The sequence below is a fragment of the Pteropus medius genome, unplaced genomic scaffold (assembly GCF_902729225.1).
Source record: "Pteropus medius unplaced genomic scaffold, Ma_sr-lr_union100, whole genome shotgun sequence".
In the NCBI taxonomy this organism is placed as follows: Eukaryota; Metazoa; Chordata; class Mammalia; order Chiroptera; family Pteropodidae; genus Pteropus; species Pteropus medius.
The window spans coordinates 2,268,505-2,288,266 of NW_024355695.1; the positions used below are offsets into that span (position 1 = coordinate 2,268,505).

The 19,762-nt window shown below is 33.4% G+C and overlaps 1 protein-coding gene across 2 annotated transcripts in view; it reads left to right on the forward strand.

Annotated features, from left to right (window-relative positions):
* The window catches only part of CUL4B (cullin 4B), a 34,099-nt gene extending 14,920 nt beyond the window's left edge, over positions 1-19,179 (forward strand). The window contains exons 4-21 of one of the 2 annotated variants that reach the window (XM_039859060.1): positions 912-1,015; positions 1,501-1,570; positions 2,362-2,435; positions 3,237-3,399; positions 3,546-3,635; positions 3,936-4,018; positions 4,647-4,714; positions 5,653-5,771; positions 6,371-6,563; positions 7,467-7,571; positions 8,066-8,176; positions 8,614-8,705; positions 9,807-9,914; positions 10,792-10,905; positions 11,627-11,732; positions 12,856-13,028; positions 14,664-14,816; positions 16,507-19,179. In XM_039859060.1, coding sequence (XP_039714994.1) covers positions 912-1,015; positions 1,501-1,570; positions 2,362-2,435; positions 3,237-3,399; positions 3,546-3,635; positions 3,936-4,018; positions 4,647-4,714; positions 5,653-5,771; positions 6,371-6,563; positions 7,467-7,571; positions 8,066-8,176; positions 8,614-8,705; positions 9,807-9,914; positions 10,792-10,905; positions 11,627-11,732; positions 12,856-13,028; positions 14,664-14,816; positions 16,507-16,602 — 2,022 coding nt within the window. In that variant the 3' untranslated portion in view covers positions 16,603-19,179. The remainder of the gene's footprint in view (positions 1-911; positions 1,016-1,500; positions 1,571-2,361; positions 2,436-3,236; positions 3,400-3,545; positions 3,636-3,935; positions 4,019-4,646; positions 4,715-5,652; positions 5,772-6,370; positions 6,564-7,466; positions 7,572-8,065; positions 8,177-8,613; positions 8,706-9,806; positions 9,915-10,791; positions 10,906-11,626; positions 11,733-12,855; positions 13,029-14,663; positions 14,817-16,506) is intronic. The other variant, XM_039859061.1, reaches the window with a different exon arrangement.
* The last annotated feature ends 583 nt before the right edge of the window (positions 19,180-19,762 follow it).

A 19,762-nucleotide genomic window follows, 5' to 3' on the forward strand; every position in this document is an offset into this window, starting at 1 on the left:
ATATTCTGACTACATATTTATGAAAACCACTTCGACCAACAGAACTTGCATGCTACCTCACAGTCAGTTTTAATGGAATTTTTGCCTTCTGTTGTGGTGAGAAAGGAATCCTGGTGTTATACTTAAGTCATTGCTAGTTGGAATTGTAGATTATATCAGAGTTCATCCAAGGAGTTTTACTGGCTGTTTTAAATTTGAAAGTCTTTTGATATACATACCAAGAAAAAGTCACTGAAATCTGAAGTTTGCCCTTCTGGGATCTGAGTATAAAAGAAGACCAATTCAACTATTAAATTCAACTATTAGAATTAAGTAAAAATAGTCATTTCTTTCCTAATTAATGTTTATTCAGTTGTACAAATTTAAAACCTATATTTATCTCCAACTGAAATGTTGGAGAAAAATATTTCGAGTTTAATTATATCATACTTATAATCCTGTTAGCAATCATTTCTGCATTGTTCTGTTCAGGAAAACCGAAGAAAGTATAAATTTTAATTCAGTGGTGGTCGGACAATTGGTGAAATTATTTTTTAAACTCAAAATGGACTTCCGCTTATGAAGACAATTAACATTTTAAGAACAAGGCAGCATTTATATGTAACAGTTGTTATAAATTCAGTGTCTTCACAGGGAGAACTTGGCTTCATTGCCTCCATCCTTAACCTTTACAGCCGTAATCAATACGTGAATTTTTGTGGGTTTTTTTTTTTTGTACAGTACATTGGCTATAAAAACGTTCACCATCTACATTGATATTTTGTTGTTTGACTTTGTGTTTTAAATGGATCCATAACCCTTTTTAATAAGCCGACTTGGTAGATATACCAAAATAATATGAATTTGATGTAGATAATTGACAACCTCCTCCTCCATTCTTTCCTTAAGCAAGTGTCTGTTTAATCTTGCAGGCTGTAGAAAACCTCTGTTCTTACAAGATTTCTGCAAACTTGTACAAACAGCTGAGACAGATTTGTGAAGATCACATCAAAGCACAAATTCATCAGTTCAGAGAATATCCTTTTAAAAACAAAACATCTTATACTTTTATCTTGCCCTCCCTCCGTATCCCTCAGTATTTAATCCAGCTTGAAATGGAATACTTGTGTTTTATAGGTTTGTTATTTTTGTTCATTCTGCTTCCAGAGAAAGAAAAAACTATTTTTTGATTTTTAAGCTTTAATCAACATTGTGGTATTAGAGTAAATACATCTTTATCCTTTTTGTCCTAACAAATTTCCATTTGAGGAAAGATAATCTTCTAAGGGAAATCATAAACTGAAAACAATGCTCAGTTATGTCTAAGACTTGTTTTTAAAGGTATTTTTTGTGTGAATCTATTTTTTTTACATTTTAAGAAATAGCATATTTTAAATAATTAAGTGCTATTTAGTTTCATATTAAGTAAGTAGAGTATTCCATATTTAAGACAAATGTGCTCTTACATTGCATATGTTACTTGTACTAAACATTTAAAGATATCCTTGACGCACATCTCATGGATTCATTGGATAGTGTTCTTTTTCTAAAGAAGATTGATAGATGCTGGCAGAACCATTGTAGACAAATGGTAAGCTGTAAAAAGTATTGCATTTCAGCTAAATAGTGTAGTTAAAAAATACACTTCTTCAAACACAGGGATAGTAATTTTAAAAGTTTTGTGATAAGGGCCTGCCTCACTATCTGTTCTTGTTCAGAATTGGAAACTAGTTTTGGTTGAGTTTCCTATTTTAAAACTGTAAGTCATAAGTAAACAAGCATTTTAGAATGAGTAGCACCTTAGGATCATTTTTATTTTTGCCACACTTAACCAAAAAGTGTTACATCCAGTCATGATGAATATCCCACCCACTATTTGATTACCTGTAAAGGTGCCTGATGGTCCTACATTTTAGCTTATTCACATCCTGACCTTTTCCTTTCTCCCTAATCTGGTATTACTTTATACCTTATGTTCTGCAAATTAAAAAATTTTAAATCCATCCCCCCTGCCCAAAACCCTACACATAAAATTTAAGGCAGCTTCACTCTGAGCCCTGTTGCTGAGGAAGAATTGTGTGTGTGTCCCCTTGATTCCCTATTTTTTTAATTATTATTTTCAGTTACTTCTCAAGATGCAGAGAAGTCATTGGACCATTTTAAGTGTCCTTTTTCTGGAAAGTACAGGAAGGATTAAGACAATACAGTAGTTTAATAAAAAATGGTGTGGGCATATTCTCGGGTAGATCTGTTTATCTCTATGTTTGATCCTAGTAGTCTAGTATATATTCAAGTGAATCCTGCAATTTTATTATTTTATCGAGAGCAGTTTTTTAGCTTCACAGAATATAAAAATTGTTTGATTTTGTTTTTCATTGGCAGATCATGATCAGGAGCATTTTTTTGTTTCTGGATAGAACTTACGTTCTTCAGAATTCAATGCTACCCTCCATTTGGTAAGCATATGCCAGAAAAAAAAATATGAAAAGATTTGTTACAAATCATAGTCAAATCTTAATTACACTAATTGAAGAGAGTAAGTGATACTGTGAGTATTCTCCTAAAAACTCACATTTGGCTTCTAGACTTATATTTATAGCAATTTTACCTTCTTATGTTTTACCTATGCTCACGTTGGAGATAGCTAACATTCTCTGAGCCCATAATAATTTATGAAGTTTTTTTTTTCTTTTTTGTCAGCTAAGGGAATTAAAGTTAGCTCTGAACTATATGAGTATATAACATTTTATTGCTGATGAAGAGTTTGCTCATCTTTTAACATTATTATGGACAATTCCATGTATATACAAAAATAGTATAATGAGCTCTTCCCACCACGTACTTAGCATCTACCTATAGCAATTATTGGAGCTCGCTTATTTTTGAGTACTAAAGCCAGATAACAAATGACCGATTAAGCCTTTGTTACCAGCACAATGAAGACCATTTTCTAACTTAGAACTAAATTTGTCTATTAAATTGACCAAGAAAGAAATCCACCAAAGGAGACAGTATGAAAAACTTAGTTATGGAGGAAGACAGAAATTTAGCTTCAGGTCCCATTAAAGAAAAAAAATGAGTTTCCTACATGCTTTAATTTAATAATGTTATTTAAGATTAAATGTGTGGATTTTATTATTTTACAATTGCTGCTTCAAAGCCTGGAGTCATAATTAACATGTGAGAAGTTAAGCCTCTCCAGAAGTGGTATTGTTGTCAATTAATTTAGGTTATATATATATATTTTTTTATTTTAGGGACATGGGACTGGAGTTATTTAGGGCTCATATTATAAGTGATCAGAAAGTCCAGAATAAGACAATTGATGGCATTCTTCTCTTGATTGAGAGGGAAAGAAATGGTGAAGCAATTGATAGAAGTTTACTCCGAAGCCTTTTAAGCATGCTCTCTGATTTGCAAGTAAGTTAACTAATTCAGTTACTACAGAGCTGATGGCTATCCCTAGTTTGATGTTCAAAACCAGATTCATAGTGATGTTCACATGGAGGATATTTAATACATAATTAATAAATAAATAAACTCCTTTATTTGTTTCTCCTTCCCAGATTTATCAGGATTCTTTTGAACAACGATTTTTGGAAGAAACTAACCGGCTTTACGCAGCTGAAGGCCAAAAATTAATGCAGGAAAGAGAGGTATTTAAAAATCATTATTAATAAATCCACTGTGTCTCACAATAGACCTAACTTTATAGAACATAAGCTGCCCTTTGCATTTATCTTCCCAACATTGTGATGCTTTTCTCTCACTTAGCTGCTCCTTTCTTTTCTCTCTTCTTAAAGGCCAGAATTCTGGATCATAAGCTCTACCTATAATTTTACATATGATTCAACCCTGTCACATTTGACAGGGCTGCTCCCAGGATCTTTTGGACTTGACATTTTCTGAATGATTTATGGGGAGGAAAACAATAATATAAAAAACTATCTTTGTAGGTTCCTGAATATCTTCATCATGTTAACAAACGTCTAGAAGAAGAAACAGACAGACTTATTACTTACTTAGATCAGACTACCCAGTAAGTATTACATGCTCTGCCTAATAGCCTTAACCTGTGTCGTTGAATCGCTTAAGGCATTTTAGGCATTCCCCAAATGTGTTAGGAACTATTTTCAGGTGTGATTTGAGATTTTTTAACAATTGATTTCATAATGCATACTTCAAGTTGTTATTTTCCCTAGCTTATTAGATTTGATCAAGGATTTGATTATTGGTTGTGTTTATGTGTTTAAGATGTAATTAAAAATAGTATTAGAAACTGATGCGATCTTTGAAATTTTCAGGCCAATTAAAATTTCATGGATGTTCATAGGAGAAATTGTTTTTGTGCTTTCTTAAATATTACCAAACAAGGAGTTCCTGTAAGCAGCATAAGTAACTTCTTTGCCTTCCTAATAAAAGCAGAGAAATTTAGATAAAGGCAGTCATGGGAAGACCTTGGAAATATTTATTTCATGATGTAAATCAAATTCTGGAATATGCACTATTTCTCTTCTTTTAGGCATAGATTAACTCTGAGCACCAATAAATTTATACACAGGATAGGAATATTACAGTGAACATAAAACAAGTTATTTGAAGCCAGGAAGAGGCTTTAAATTTTCAGCAAAGTCAAATCTCAATAATTCTCAACTTTTTCCTTGTAGGAAGTCATTAATTGCTACTGTAGAAAAACAACTTCTTGGTGAACACTTAACAGCAATTCTTCAGAAAGGTAATTGGCAACTTTTAAATCAGATTATTTTTAAAATGGCAACAGGGAACAATTAGAAACAAATTTTAAAGATTTCCCTTTTAATAGCTTGATAGCATGTGGTGGCTGCATTTCTGAGGATGGACACAACCCTTTTTCCCTATTCATCACAGTAAACTTTCAAAGAGGTGCCTCTTTCCTTAACTTAAAGATACAGGAACTGAGATGAGAGGGGTCCACCAACAACAATAAAGAAACAGGGAATTTGGGAATTCTTAATTTGTAAGACTACAGTAAAGAAATGCATTCCTTTTTGCACCAAAATGTTTTGTTTATAGCATATAAAACCAAGCACTTCTACCAAGCATTTCTAAGTGATCTTAGAATGTACCCTGCATTTACTTTGACCGTGCCACAAATAGGCAAAAGTCTTACCTTTCTTTCAAACCATCTTTTCTTTTGTATAAAATGGGTATATTTTAGAACTTTGTTGTAGTTATACTATTATTTCATTCCGAAAATCAAATACATTAGAACCTCATTTAAACTTGGCCTATTAATGTATGGTTTTACTATATCACAGCCCATATCCAGTAGTCAAATATAGCTATGTACACTAATGCCAGATATAACATGGCTGCACATATGAAATATTTGTAATATGTACTTATGTAAACCAGTTTTTATAAATTGGTTTGTACACCTGATCTACCATGTTAAATTGTACAAACCATTAGACAATTATTTTTATTTTTAATTAGGCTTAAGTTCCCTATATTTAGTTTTCACTTGGAAAGGTGATTATGTATTTGGATTTAATTCAAAGCAAATCTCTTTATTAAAATTCACAGACTAGTCATAGTTCAGACTAGTATTACAATAATAATTTAACTTAATTTTCATTAAAATACCTGACATTTTTGTTTACTTTTTTAATACCAAAATGTTTTAAAATTCAGGTTTAAATAACCTTCTTGATGAAAACCGAATTCAAGATTTATCTCTCCTGTATCAGCTCTTCAGTAGAGTTCGAGGTGGAGTTCAGGTTCTCTTGCAGCAGTGGATTGAATACATTAAGGTATTAACAATTAACCTGAATTTTTTTTCTCGTTCATGGCTTATAATCTGTACACCCAGAGTGCATATCAGCAAACATTTCTTGTTAGATCCATTTTTTTTTAAATAATGAGAGTTTTGAGAGCAGTCAACCTAAGAATGATAACTGTGTGGCAAATTAGCAATTAGACACCTTCTTGATGTCTGCTGTGTTTCCTAGCTCCAATACTTATAGCAGTGAATGTGGAAAAATAAAGGGAACCTTTTTTGGATCCAAAATTTCTTTCCCTTCTTAAATCTTACATAGAAGCCAGATTGTCATTTTTTTAAAAAAGTCAAAGCTGACTTTTTTAAAAGTAGGGAAAAGAGCCTAGAGACTTATAATTATATCCCATTATGATATTGTATACCCAGTGGTCATTCCTTATTTCGTGTTTATAGATGAATGGTATCAGTCTGGATGTTTTGTCACTTTCTTTTCCTGATTTCAAAAATAGCTTTATTTTACTTTACTTTTTGAGATTTAAAAAATATGTATACCTATTTAAAAATATGATTTGGGGATTGTTTTCATCATAGATATTTCAGTTCTAGTAAAACGTGGTAATTTTTATTTTTTAGGCATTTGGCAGTACTATTGTTATTAATCCTGAAAAAGATAAAACCATGGTTCAAGAATTGCTGGATTTTAAAGATAAGGTTGACCATATAATTGATATCTGTTTTCTGAAGAATGAAAAGTTTATCAACGCCATGAAAGAAGCATTTGAAACATTCATTAATAAAAGACCAAACAAACCTGCTGAGCTTATAGGTATTTTTTCCAGTCCCTTTTTCCAGTTCTTTAATGGTCTTCTTTTACTCATAACATTCTCAGTTAATCTGAAATTTCAACAGGGTTGTAATATATTAACACCTCATTGATTCCAGGTTGCTTAGCTGGTAGTTTCTAAAAACTTGGGATAAGTCCTTCAAGCTAAAGCCCACCTGTTAAACGTAATGTTCTTTCACTATAAGACAGTACCTTGGACACTATTTACTTTTATTTATAATTACCTTTAGGTCCGTTTTATAAGCCTACAGCAATTTAGAGGTGAGGCAGGGTGCTCTTTTTAGAGGGCCACACTTAGGGCTGCAAGAAAAGATAGCAGAAATTACAGTTTCCAGTGAGACAGGGAAAATGTCCAGGACAAAAACAAACCTAATAGTCTGAACCCATTTAGTGTAAGAGTGTTATATACTGTAATGCTTTTCAGGTATTCTTACCCAAGTACCCCTTAATGTCAGAAGAGGAGGTACCCTGAGAAGGTCTAGCATCCTCTGGAAAAAAAAAAAGATGAAATTTCATTGGTGTACTGCTTATCCTTAATATTTTTGCAGATTTTGCCTCCAACTCTGTAATGGATCTGGTTTGTTTTAATAGAAAAGTAGTATTTAAGATTGCTTACCGTCATTGTAAAATGGATACCCTAGTGGAAAGTGTATTAGATCTGGAGCCAGAAGACTTGAGTTTGAGTTCAGGCTCTCATATTTATTAGCTCTGTGACATTGAACAAGTCATTTCATTTGCCTTACTTTGGAGACTTTAAAAAGTGCATATATACCTCTAAAGCACTGAAAATACTCAGTATATCATACTTCTTTCTGTTTAAGTGTAATGCTCATTACCTCATGGATACTCATGATCTCTAAACAGCAAACTTTATCCCCATTTTAGCTAAGTATGTAGATTCAAAGCTTCGTGCTGGCAATAAAGAAGCTACAGATGAGGAACTTGAAAAAATGTTGGATAAAATTATGATCATATTTAGATTTATCTATGGTAAGTCTATTTTTCTTTTAATATTTTCTTTTAAAACAAAGCACTCAACAGAGAAATTAGCAAGTATAATCAACCTGGAGGAAGTATTATTTGGGAGTTAAATATTTAAAATTCTATTATATTGCTTGCATTTAATTCAATGGGGTACTTTGAGGAATGTTATTTAATTGCCTTGTGTTTTGACTTTTCCACTATAAAAAGCCTCGTTTCTTGTTACCTGTTTTAATCCCTAGAGTATTGACATTAAAGCTACTGGTTGACTAAAGCTTTTCTAAAGCAAAGTTTATGCACTCTTAATTTTTTATAGCAAAGAACTTTTGAAATGTCTGGTATAAAAGTCTGCCTCTGATGTTTCTTATATTTAACAAACTTGGATAAAATGTAAGAATTTAAATAACTTGGAGTAATGGTATGATTTATTAAATACTTTGGAGCAGTTTTGTCAGAACTTTTTATTGGAATGTTGTGAAGTTGTGTTTTATTATTTAACATAGGCAAGGATGTTTTTGAGGCCTTCTATAAGAAAGATTTAGCCAAGCGCCTGTTAGTTGGGAAGAGTGCATCTGTAGATGCTGAAAAATCAATGCTGTCCAAACTTAAACATGGTATGTTTCTCATTCTTTCCGTTCCTTCTTTGATTTCTGAGAGAAAATGTGTTAGCTTAATTTTGACTCTTGTCAGTCACTGTATGTTCATATGATGAAAACATAAATTGAATAAGTTCATTAGGTTTCCAACCTATTGTACATATCCAGAGCTGTTGTGATTTTTTTAAAAAGTAAAGCATTGTTCTTGTTTTTATTATTTGTATAAAAATTTCCCATTTTTGTTATGCCTAAATAGTAACTAAGGTTACTGTAGGATTAAAGAGTTTGACTCTGAATTAGTGGGGGCATACACTTTTGGTTAAGGATTTTCTTATTCTTAGGAATAGTTAAGATCACATTTCATGCTAAAGTAAGTTTTTTGCATTTCATGTTTTCAATTTTAAATTCTCTATTTTTAACCACTTTGATATATTATGTGTAAACATCTTTAATAGAATGTGGAGCTGCTTTCACCAGCAAACTTGAAGGAATGTTTAAAGACATGGAACTTTCTAAAGACATCATGATTCAGTTCAAACAGGTAAAAGTGAGTTAACCTCTTACTTAATTCCTTGAACTTAAATGTATTTAGTTATCTCCTTTGTACTGAAGAGGATAAATAGAAGCATGTTTTGTTGTAAATATTTCATAGCAACTTAGATGATAATCACAATAGAGAAAAAAATCACTGATGAAATGTAAATATATTTGACCTACTTCAGAATTTATTCTCAATGTACACCCAAGGTAACAAAACTATAAATAAAATGTTTTGAACTGAAGTCAGGACAAGAAAAGCTGTAACTAGATAGTGAGAACAGGGCTTCCTCCAGCATCTAATCACTGTTGATGATTTGCATGTTCAAAGGTGGCAATGAAGAATGAGGAGAAGCAATAGAGTGGTTGTGTACAGCCTTTGGGGACATTGGAAATGAAAAGCTAGATCCATAGTTTTGCAGATGTTGGTAGAAGGTGGTTTTGAAATATTTAAGAGCATAGATATAGTGATAGCAAATTAGATTTTCCTCTCAGGGTTTTAATAATGACTTCTTTACCACTATATTGCTGTGGTGAGAAATGAAAGTAGAAGACTCAAGAGAAAGATGAGGGTCAGTGGGATCATGGGTCTTATAGTAGCTACAGAATAGGGTTTATCTGCTTTGCCCTTTCCACATTTTCTTTCTCCCCCACTTCAGGTCACCCCCTGCAAACAGCTAGTGGAGCAAATGAAAAACCAGATACTTGGGCTGGCTGGTGGGGCGAGGAATGGGGGTTGCTGCTAGGTGTTCTAAGCCACATAAGGGTCTCTAAAGGTGGAGACTGCAGGTGGTATGGGGAAAAGAATGGAGAAGAGATCCTATAACAGCCCAGCTATATGTGAGAAATTACTTAAGTCGATAATGCCTCTAATGAGGTCATGTGATCCTTTTGTGCCATTGTAACAAAATGGTAACCAATACGTTTTTCTAATACACTTAATAAAGGCTTCATTTATATTCCTTTTAATAGTTGACCTTTATTTTAGAGATGGTCAGTATTCACATATAATTGTATAATGGGTAACTTTTTGAATGGATCATTATTATGACATGAAATGTATGCACTTTTAGTTTTAAGATCTCAGTATGTGCGTTTGATCTTACTGTAGTATATGCAGAACCAGAATGTACCTGGGAATATTGAATTAACTGTGAATATCCTGACAATGGGTTATTGGCCAACATATGTGCCTATGGAAGTCCATTTACCACCAGAGGTAAGAGTTGCTGATTGTTGACTTGAGTTATAAGCATAGAAATATACGACACTTCTATTTTGCTTGTCATTGAAAAATAGATACTTTTTGAAAGTTTGTGTCAGTAAGCACACCCACACCAAATGCCGACTGTTTTAATAATTCACTCTTCTACTTATGTTACTCTTATACTAATATCATTACAGCATAGCTAATGATGCCAAGTTTCTGGCTTCAGGGCTAATTTCCCTGACTCTTCTTTCAGTTCCCCAGGTTGTATTCACCACTCTGCCCAGCTATCACAAATTCTTGCCCATATGTCACCTGGGGGTTGGATTGCTGAGTGATGAGTGCTTGCGTAAATTTATCCTAATTCATGAGGGGAACTGTCTAATGCAGGACTGAAGCTTAGAAAACGGGTTGAGGCTAGAGAGACAGATACTAAGAATCCTCCATGGAGATAATCATGGGCACCCAGGAAGTAGATCTCCCTTGTTAAGAGGAAAAATACAGAAACAGGAAGAAAAAGCCTGAGGCAGAACTTTGGAAAGGGCTCACATTTGGCAGGTGGTAGATAGAGGAAACTGTGGAGGAAACCAATGAAGAAGCAATAGTGAGATAAAGGAACCAGCATGGTGCAGAGGCACAAAAGGCATTGGAGGTGAATGTTTTAATAAAGGCGCTGAATAAATATTGCAGAGAGAGTAAAGAGTGTGAAGAATGATAAATGCCATTAGATTTGGTAGTTGGGAGATCATTACCTTACAGCAGTGATCAGTGGACCTACTGAGTAGTCTTAAAAACGTCCAGAAATTATTATACATGAGGTATATATAAAGAGTGGTGAATGCAATATTGGATACAGAGCTTAAATAAAGCTTTAATTTATTTACCGTAGATGGTAAAACTTCAGGAGATTTTCAAGACATTTTACCTAGGCAAACACAGTGGCAGGAAACTTCAGTGGCAGTCGACTCTAGGACACTGTGTGCTAAAGGCAGAATTTAAAGAGGTAAGTGGATGTTCCCCAAACTTAATTTTCACCTTCGTCTTTGATGTTGAGGTCACCGCTCTTAACTCATTTATAAATTTATCCTAAATATCTGCTTGACAGTGATAGCTTCTCACAGCTTTACGTATTATAAGAATGTGGTCTTTTCCACGGCTGATTTGGCCTTGGCGCAAACTGAAAACAATAACCCATTTTCCCACCCTTTTCCCACCTGTGGATGCAGAATTTACACTGCTCTCTTTTGGGCAGGAAACTTCTTTTCTTGTTGACAGGGGCTAGAGAATAGAGTAAGTGTTAAGGGGAACAGTTCTCATATCTAATGTCAAAGAGTTCCTTCAATTTTTCATGACTTACCTAAATCAAAAAAATCAAAAATGTATTTGAAATAGTGATTCATTGCTGTTCATAATAAACATCTGTAATGACACATAAGGCTAAGTTATTAATTTTCATTACTTTGTTGTTCAGTTTTAATTAAAAGGCTTAAAAAAAGACCTGTAGAAAGGTAACCCGATCCTTCCTCCTGTTTTAGGTAGGATCACACCTAAGCCCTACACCGAACATACTGGCTTTTCTGGATGATGTTAATCCATGTTTCTGAATCCACTAATTGAATCCGCTAATTGAAAAAATGCTTTTTCTATAAGACATTAGTCATTTGATTAATTTTTCATGTGTGTTTTTTTTAAATGATGGCTAAACACTGCTGTTTCTCCAACAGGGTAAAAAAGAACTCCAGGTGTCTCTTTTTCAAACACTGGTGCTGCTAATGTTTAATGAGGGAGAGGAGTTCAGTTTAGAAGAGATCAAGCAGGCTACCGGAATAGGTTTGTGTTGAATCAGTTAATTAGCAAGCATTATTCAGTGTCCACTATGATGTACACGCCACTAAGTTAAGAGCTCTGGGGGGATACAAAGGAATAATCCCTTTCCTCAGCACTCATAATGTAACCACTGGGAAAGGGGGAAATGACACTTGAAATAATTTCACAGCCATTAAGTACCAATCTGTGGTGCTGACTAGGAGTGTGTTAGGAATTCAGCAAAGCAAGAGATCATTGTGGACTGGCACCACTGGAAAAGCCTTCATGAAAAGGGTGGGACTTGAGTTAAGGAGAAGGCATATGTTGCAAGGGAAATATTGTGAGAAAAGGCTTCGAGGAAGGTATGAGCACAATGTGGGCAGGAATCATGAAGAGTAACTGCTGCAGCACAGAACAGGGAGATAATAAGATAGATAAGATGGGTAGAGCCTGATCATAGAGAGCCTTACAAATCTAGCACATGAAACCTACGTTGTAGAGTCTCAAGCATGTGATATAATGGAAGTGACTTTTTTGGACAACTAACCTGGAATAGGTAATTAGGTAAATAGACAATAGGGCAGCTTAGAGGATGAAGAGGTTCCTAGTGGGGTAATTCAGGCATAAAGTGATAAAGGGCTTAGACTAAAATGAGGCCAGCGAGAATGGAGAAGGAGCATCTCTAAGGAAGTAACAACTTACTAGGTATTTGGAGGATGAAGGAGAAGGAAGATTTAAAGATGATTCCAGGGTTTCTCACCTGAGTAGGTTGGTAGCTTCACAACTAACAGTTGGAAAGAGGACACCGTTTTATGGGGAAGATAATGAATAAAACTTTGAACATACTGGAGTGATGATAATAAAACAACAAAGTGAATGAAGGTGTCCTTTAAATGTGAGAGTGGCAAGAAATGAGATGTCATTTCTGAAGATTTGGTAGTTATCTACATGGAATGATGATTGAAGCCGTTAAAGGATTACCAGGGGAAAAAAAGCCATTAGATAGAACAAAGAGGAAGTCATTGGTGACCTTGGCGGGTGGTGGGGACAGTTTTAATAGAGGGATGGGGTTGAAGCTAGATTGAGGTTGAATGTAGCTGTTCTTGTTGATGAGCTAGTAACAACTAAGCCACTGTTTCTTCTTCAGAGGATGGAGAGTTAAGGAGAACACTGCAGTCTTTGGCCTGTGGCAAGGCTAGAGTTCTGGCAAAAAATCCAAAGGGCAAAGATATCGAAGATGGTGACAAGTTCATTTGTAATGATGATTTCAAACACAAACTTTTCAGGATAAAAATCAATCAAATCCAGATGAAAGAAACGGTATATCTTTTGCTTTCTCCTCATCCTAATACACTGGAATTGTGTTCATAATAAAATTTATAAAGAAGATTTTATGCCTACCTAGAATACTACCACTAACATTATTTTCCATGCCTATATCTGGCTCAGTGTATTTCAGTATTTGATTTCACATTTTTGTGGGGGAGGTGGACATAGTTGGGCTTGATACTCAATAGTTTTATATTCTGCTTTTTTTGTTTAACATTAAATGTTTAGACTTTTTCCATGCCATTAAATATCTTGATAAAATGGCAGATGACCACACAATATTATTTTGCATGGCTATTATAATTTATTCAACCAGTGTCCATTATTGGACAATTAAATTCATAACTTTTTCGTATTATAAATAGGACTGCAAGAAATCTTTGTACCTAAATCTTGATCTCTCTGAGACTTTCCTTATGATAAATTCATGGAAGTAGACCTTTTGGGTCAAAAAGTATGAACATTTTAAGAGTCTTAATACATTATGTCATATTGTATTCCAGAAAGGCTGGACCAATTTACATTTTGTCTAGCAGCATGACTTGCGGGTCTTAACAGTGTCCTTACCAGCACTAAAGATATTTTCTTTTTAAAATCTTCCCAACTTGCTTGATGAAAAATCTGAATGACTTATTATTTCTTTGATTAACAGTGAATATTTTGTTGGTTTTTGCCTTTTGAATTTGTAAGAGACTTTTATTAAGAAAATCAAGAACTGCAGCATTTCTTGAAACCAGTTGGTTTCAGTTCCAGTAGATTTAATGCAGGGCTTGAGAAAAAGTTTCAATGTGGGACAGAAGTCAGTATCTCAGACAAGTCCTGTCTTGTTCACATTCACATCAAAGGCATGACATTCCCTTAGAAGATTACTGTGTCCTTTTAAAACATTTATGCTGTAACAGAAAAAAAAACCGATGGCAAAAAGCCCAAATTATTCTAGGTGCTAAAGATGAATATTTTTGCTTTAGCATTAAAATTGGTAAACTGACTTATAAACATCTAAATTTCTGTTAGTCTTGAATGAATATAAGCACTAACAGTATGCATTTCTGATATACATATTAACATTTTTTTTTATTTTTAAAGTAGCTCTTCTATTTAGTTTTCAAAATTTGGGGTGACATTGGTCATTAAACTCAAATAGGTTTCAAGTGTATAATTCAGTAATACGTCATGTACAAAAATATTTTTTTAAAAAAATTGGTTCTCTTAGTTAGTACTGTACTTTGAATCAGAGGTCAAAGTCAATCATTTTTAGAGATAAGCTATTGACAGAAATCTAGTCAATAATAACCCCTTGTGACATATTTAGAAGATTTCAAGAACAGAGTAAAAGAAAATGATAAATTCAGCGTCAGCTAGTCTCTCTTTCTAGAAAAGTAGCTCTTTTCTATTAACTAATATTGGCATTACCGCATAGGTACCGGGCAATATAAATTAGGACAGAAAGGAATTACATTAGTAGGGTTTTTTTTTTCTGTCATTTTCTGTATGTTTAAGATTCCTTTAGAGAATTCAGCATAGTTTAAGCATTAACAGTGTGTCATGTCTCTAAAATGTACAATTTCTGTAAGTAAGCAAGTTCCATGTCAGGTACATTTCCTAAGTTTAAAACTTTTTTGTTAGGTCGAAGAACAAGCAAGCACTACAGAAAGAGTATTTCAAGACAGGCAGTATCAAATTGATGCTGCAATTGTTCGAATTATGAAGATGAGAAAGACACTTAGCCACAATCTCCTTGTTTCAGAAGTATACAACCAGTTGAAATTTCCAGTAAAGGTAGGTACTTTTGTGTTTTTACATTGAGCTTGTTATCTATAAAAGGGACTGAATACATTAGATTTTTAAACAGAAATCTTACAAACAGAATAAAGCCTCAAGATCATTTGGAGGAACAGTTTTAATTTCTCAAGTTCATATATATGATTCTAAAAGAACCTTTATTGGCATATGTGGGCAGCTGTGACAAAAGGAAGAAAACAATTTTAAAAAGCTTTTATACCTGAAAGTTTAGCTGCTAAATGAGTCTTTGAAAATTTCAAGTTCAGACACTATTTTTTTTGAGCTTGTTTTTTCTTTTTCTCAAAATACCTTGATATTTGACAGATTTGGTTATTTTAAATTAAATCTTTTGTTAGCTTCTATAGGTGTCCATTAGAAACACTATACAGATAATTAGCCATCATTAGCCATCTTTTTGAAAAGTTTAGTGATAGTTCTGGCAAACTGAAATTGGTTGTTAAATGGACATTCCAGTGTAAATGACCAATAATAAAGAGGCATAGACAGTGTGATGGTGTACTGCACCGTTTTTCAAGTGTTAGAAGATTCCCAAACCTTTGGATAAATACTTGATAGAGTTTGGCTAGACTCTTGGCTGTTGGGGTTCTCATGATATTTGGGCTTGTTTTTTTTTTCTTTTTAAAATGGGGATTGTGAGGCTTAAATGAGAAAATATATGTAAAAAACTTAGCACTGGGCCTGGCACATAATAAGTGCTCATTAGCTGTTATTGCTAATAATAAGGTAGGTTTTTTTGTCTTTGCCAAACTTAATACTGCCTCATTACCACATGCTCACTCTCATGCTCTGCCTAATAATCATTTCACCTCCAGCCAGAGAGATCACTGATGCTAGAGAAGATAAGAGGATCACTATAATAAATATCATGCTGATATTCTAGGTCTTTTACCATAATTAAGAGAAAGCCATTTTGATTTTCAAACCTCGGAATTACTGGGTGATATGATGGCTGAAATTTTGGCTACCCCATCAGACTACTCTCCCTAACTCTGTTGATCAAGTGGCCATTTTACACAATCCGAAAAACGCTATTAGCAAGCAAGATTATATTCTTTTTATTGGCTAGATGCAAAAGGCAGTGGAATTTTGTCATTCAAGAGCTAATAATACAGTCATGAGAACAAGCTTATCAGCTTTCACGGTGATTTTTTTAACCACAAGTAGGATTCAAAAATTAAAATCATTTATAGTAGGTAACAGTTAAATCTTACATTAAACCTGGAATATGAATATCTGAATTTTTAGATGATACTTCACTTATCGAACCATTTGTTGCAGTGTCCTTATAAATAGTGATTTCTGCAGTACACTTTTTATCTTTACAATGTGTTCCTCATGTGAAGGTATGAGTTAGTCTTTTGTATTTGTGCAGAGAATAGCTGGTTCTTAGAAGACCTTGTTAAACTAGAAAAGTAATAGTATAATAATATGACAAGGTGTGACAGTATATGTATAGTATAAAAACATTTCTTAACCTAGTTTGTTTTCATTATACTTTCTCTTTAAAAAATTACAGATATTTTAAAATATAAAAAAATTAAAAATTAAGGAATTTAAATACATTAAATCAGTGAGCCAAAACTGCTCTTTTTTAATGGGATGTTGGTAAATGGGCTTGAGCCAATGAATATGAGCTTTTGGATTGAAAATTTGCCTTCTCTTATAGCCTGCTGATCTTAAGAAGAGAATAGAATCTTTAATTGACCGGGACTACATGGAAAGAGATAAAGAAAACCCAAACCAGTACAACTATATTGCATAAAATTTTGGCCTTGGAGCATTTTGTGTCTTCATGCTGTAGCCAGTGGATAAACTAACCTGTCGATCCTATATTATTTGACTTCTTTTATACTACCGATGAACAAATGAAGCATTTTAATGGAAATAGTTGAGTGGAGTGGACTTTTTCGGTGGTTAACATGCCCATTAAAAGAGTAATACTTACCTTTAAGAAGAATGTTGTTGAACTCTTTGCATGTTATTTAGTATGATGTGCAGAAAGCTCTTAAGAAAGTACCTGGTCTTCATGATTCTTCTTTGGAACTGGGGAAGAGGTCCCTATGGCTATTAAAAAAGGGGGGTTCTTATACATCATTAATTATGAAGCAAAGGTTTATTTGCTTAAAATGTCATTTAAATACTTAAACTGCATGGAAACTTTATTTACTGTACAGAGTTCTGGATGTATTTATCAAATAGAAAAACCACCCTGGACTTGGTTGTTCACCTGTTTTGTGATTTCCCTTGAAAAGAAAAATAAGTTGTCATAGCTATTGATAATCTACTAAATAATGTTCTGTTACACTGAAAGGGATGTTTTGAAAAAAATTATTTGGAAACAAGTTTTCAAGTAGAGGGACAGTTACTTATATAATCTCTTGTATATATCCATCCTCAAATGTTCCATTTATGGCTATGGGAGGTATATGTATGGCTTAGCCCTGAGTTTACTGTGCTGACTAACAGGTACTTATAAAAATAGCTGAAATAGAAAAATTGCTGATCATTTGTCCTAGAAGAACACAGTAGGTGAGAAAAGTCCAACTCTTTTTTCATATTAAAAATGAATACAATATGAACATCGCAAAAGAGACCAAAACCCACATATTTTGTAAATTTTTACATGAGCGAAAATTCAGCTAGTGTTCAATTTCCTTTAAACTTTAATGTTGTTGGGACAGTTTCGTCTTTAACTTGGACCAATTATAGATTGTTACAAGCTTTTAGAATTTAGCATTCCTATTTCCTCTACCAATTTTTTTGGAAGCATCCCAACTATTGGTAAATAAGCCTTTCCTATCATCCTTATTCTAATTTCCTAAAGCCCTAGATGTAAAGGTCCTCCCTCATTTTCTCTACACAACCCCTAGTTGGGAATTTCAAATTCTATATCATGCTGATCTTATTCCTTTCAAAATTGCTTGAATGTAAGAGTTCTCATAGCTTCTGGACACCTACTTTTCAGGGGAGTGATCAATATTCTATGTAGGAACAATTCTATGTAGGATTGTTCAGACATAGAAAATAACAAAAGTATTATTCTTCAAATTGATAATGTGAGTAAAAAGCATCTCTTTACCATCAGTGGTTTTCTTGTTTATGTGGGTTTTTTGTTTGGGGGTATATTTTTTCTTCCTTGTTTGTTTATCCTTGAAGCTTTGAAGGAAATTGATCTTGGAGGAGAAGCAGAAAATTTTGTTTTGATTTTTTAAAATCAAAACTGCTTTAATGCTTTTTGTAGCGGTATATTTCCTTGACTATTTGGAGCCATTAGGAAGTATACCTAGGTCCTAGCTGGTCAACTGAGGAGACTTGGCTCTTGTGTCTGCTACTGGTTGTTTTCTTGAGTTCTCAAAGACCTGTTAACAGCTATTTAAACAAAATTGTCTGTTCCTCTCTAATTTTGTCAGTGTGTACACTGTTTAAATATATGCAGTGTTTCAGATGCCTTCCTAATTTCTTTTTGAGCAGCCATTACCTATATTTTCTCAGCTCCTCTGGTATTTCCTTACATGAACTCATATGACAAGGAAATGCAACTGTTTTGTTTGCCCTTTCTCCATACTGGACCATCTATATCAGTGTTTTAACTCATCCCCAATGGTCTCTGAGATATGTAAATTGTTCCACAAGACTTGATAGTTACTCTTAAGGAATTCTTAGGTAGAATTGGTCCTGTTAGGAGACTCTTGGTGTCACTCTTGTTATCTTGAAAGCTGGTCCCTTTCCTGAGGCTCTTAATTTTTTGAAAACTTGATGTGTCAGGTGAAAAATTGGCAAGACTATTAAAAAAACAAGTTGAAGGGAGCTGTTTAAAAATTGAAAAGTAATTGCAAACAACATTGGATAATTGTGACTTTTCAGTTGTTGTTCTGTATCAGTTGAATTTTTGTGCTCTTTTCCCTGTGTATGTGGTGGTTCTATTTTTCTCCAATAAAACTTTTATTTAAAAAAAAAAGTTTCTAGAGAAGACCTTTAAAATTCAAATGTTATAAAAGTTATAAAACCATAGACCATAAAATCTTATTTGTAATGATTTATTTTACTGGATTCGCTTTTGTCGATTTTGTTATTTTTTTAAAATGCTCGTTTATTTTTGTAGTGCTTTAGTGATAATGCTATAGGAATGTGGAAGAAGGAGGAGGGTATGGTAAAGGGTGAGTAAAATTCCCAGGAATCCTCAAGGTGGATATTTATTCTTTGATGTCATTTTAGATCAAGTACAAGTATAAACATTGTTTCATTCAAATCCTCAAAGTCAAATAGTTGCATAAAGTCACTATGAAACTGATCTAGATTTACGTTGAGGGGAAAATAAAAGATTAAGTACTTTTGTTTTTATGGCTCTTGATCTCCCTTTTTGGCTCCTGATCTGTGTACAGTTCAGAAAATCATTTTATTCTATTTAGGCATCTATCTCAAAATTTTCAGAAGTTTCTCTTTTAAATTTTAGCACCATAAGTTTGTTTTTTTGTTTTTGTTTTTTTTTGTTTTGTTTTTTACGGTAGCTATTTTTTGTTTCAAAGATCATTCTGTTTATTGCTTTGAATGAAAGGAGTATTATAAACATGTTTTGTTCTTTCATCTACGTAAAATTACCAAAAACGTTGTTTATTAAAAGAAATAAGGATTGCTAATGGGAATTTGCATAATTATGCTTTATATGGTATCCATGCTGATGCTTCATTAATCAATGTTTTTCAGTTTCCTACAAAGAAAGTTTGCTTCACGTGTGAATAATGAACAGATTCATTCACCTGGAAGCACTTGGTTCAAATTTAATACTTTGTTCAAGTACTTTACGTTTTTCCTTGCTATTAAAAAGGTTATTTCTTTTTTTGAACAGATATGTAATATACTTTTATTTTTAACAGCCCTTAGAACTTATATCTAGCATAGTAAAAAATTAAATCTAACTTTTC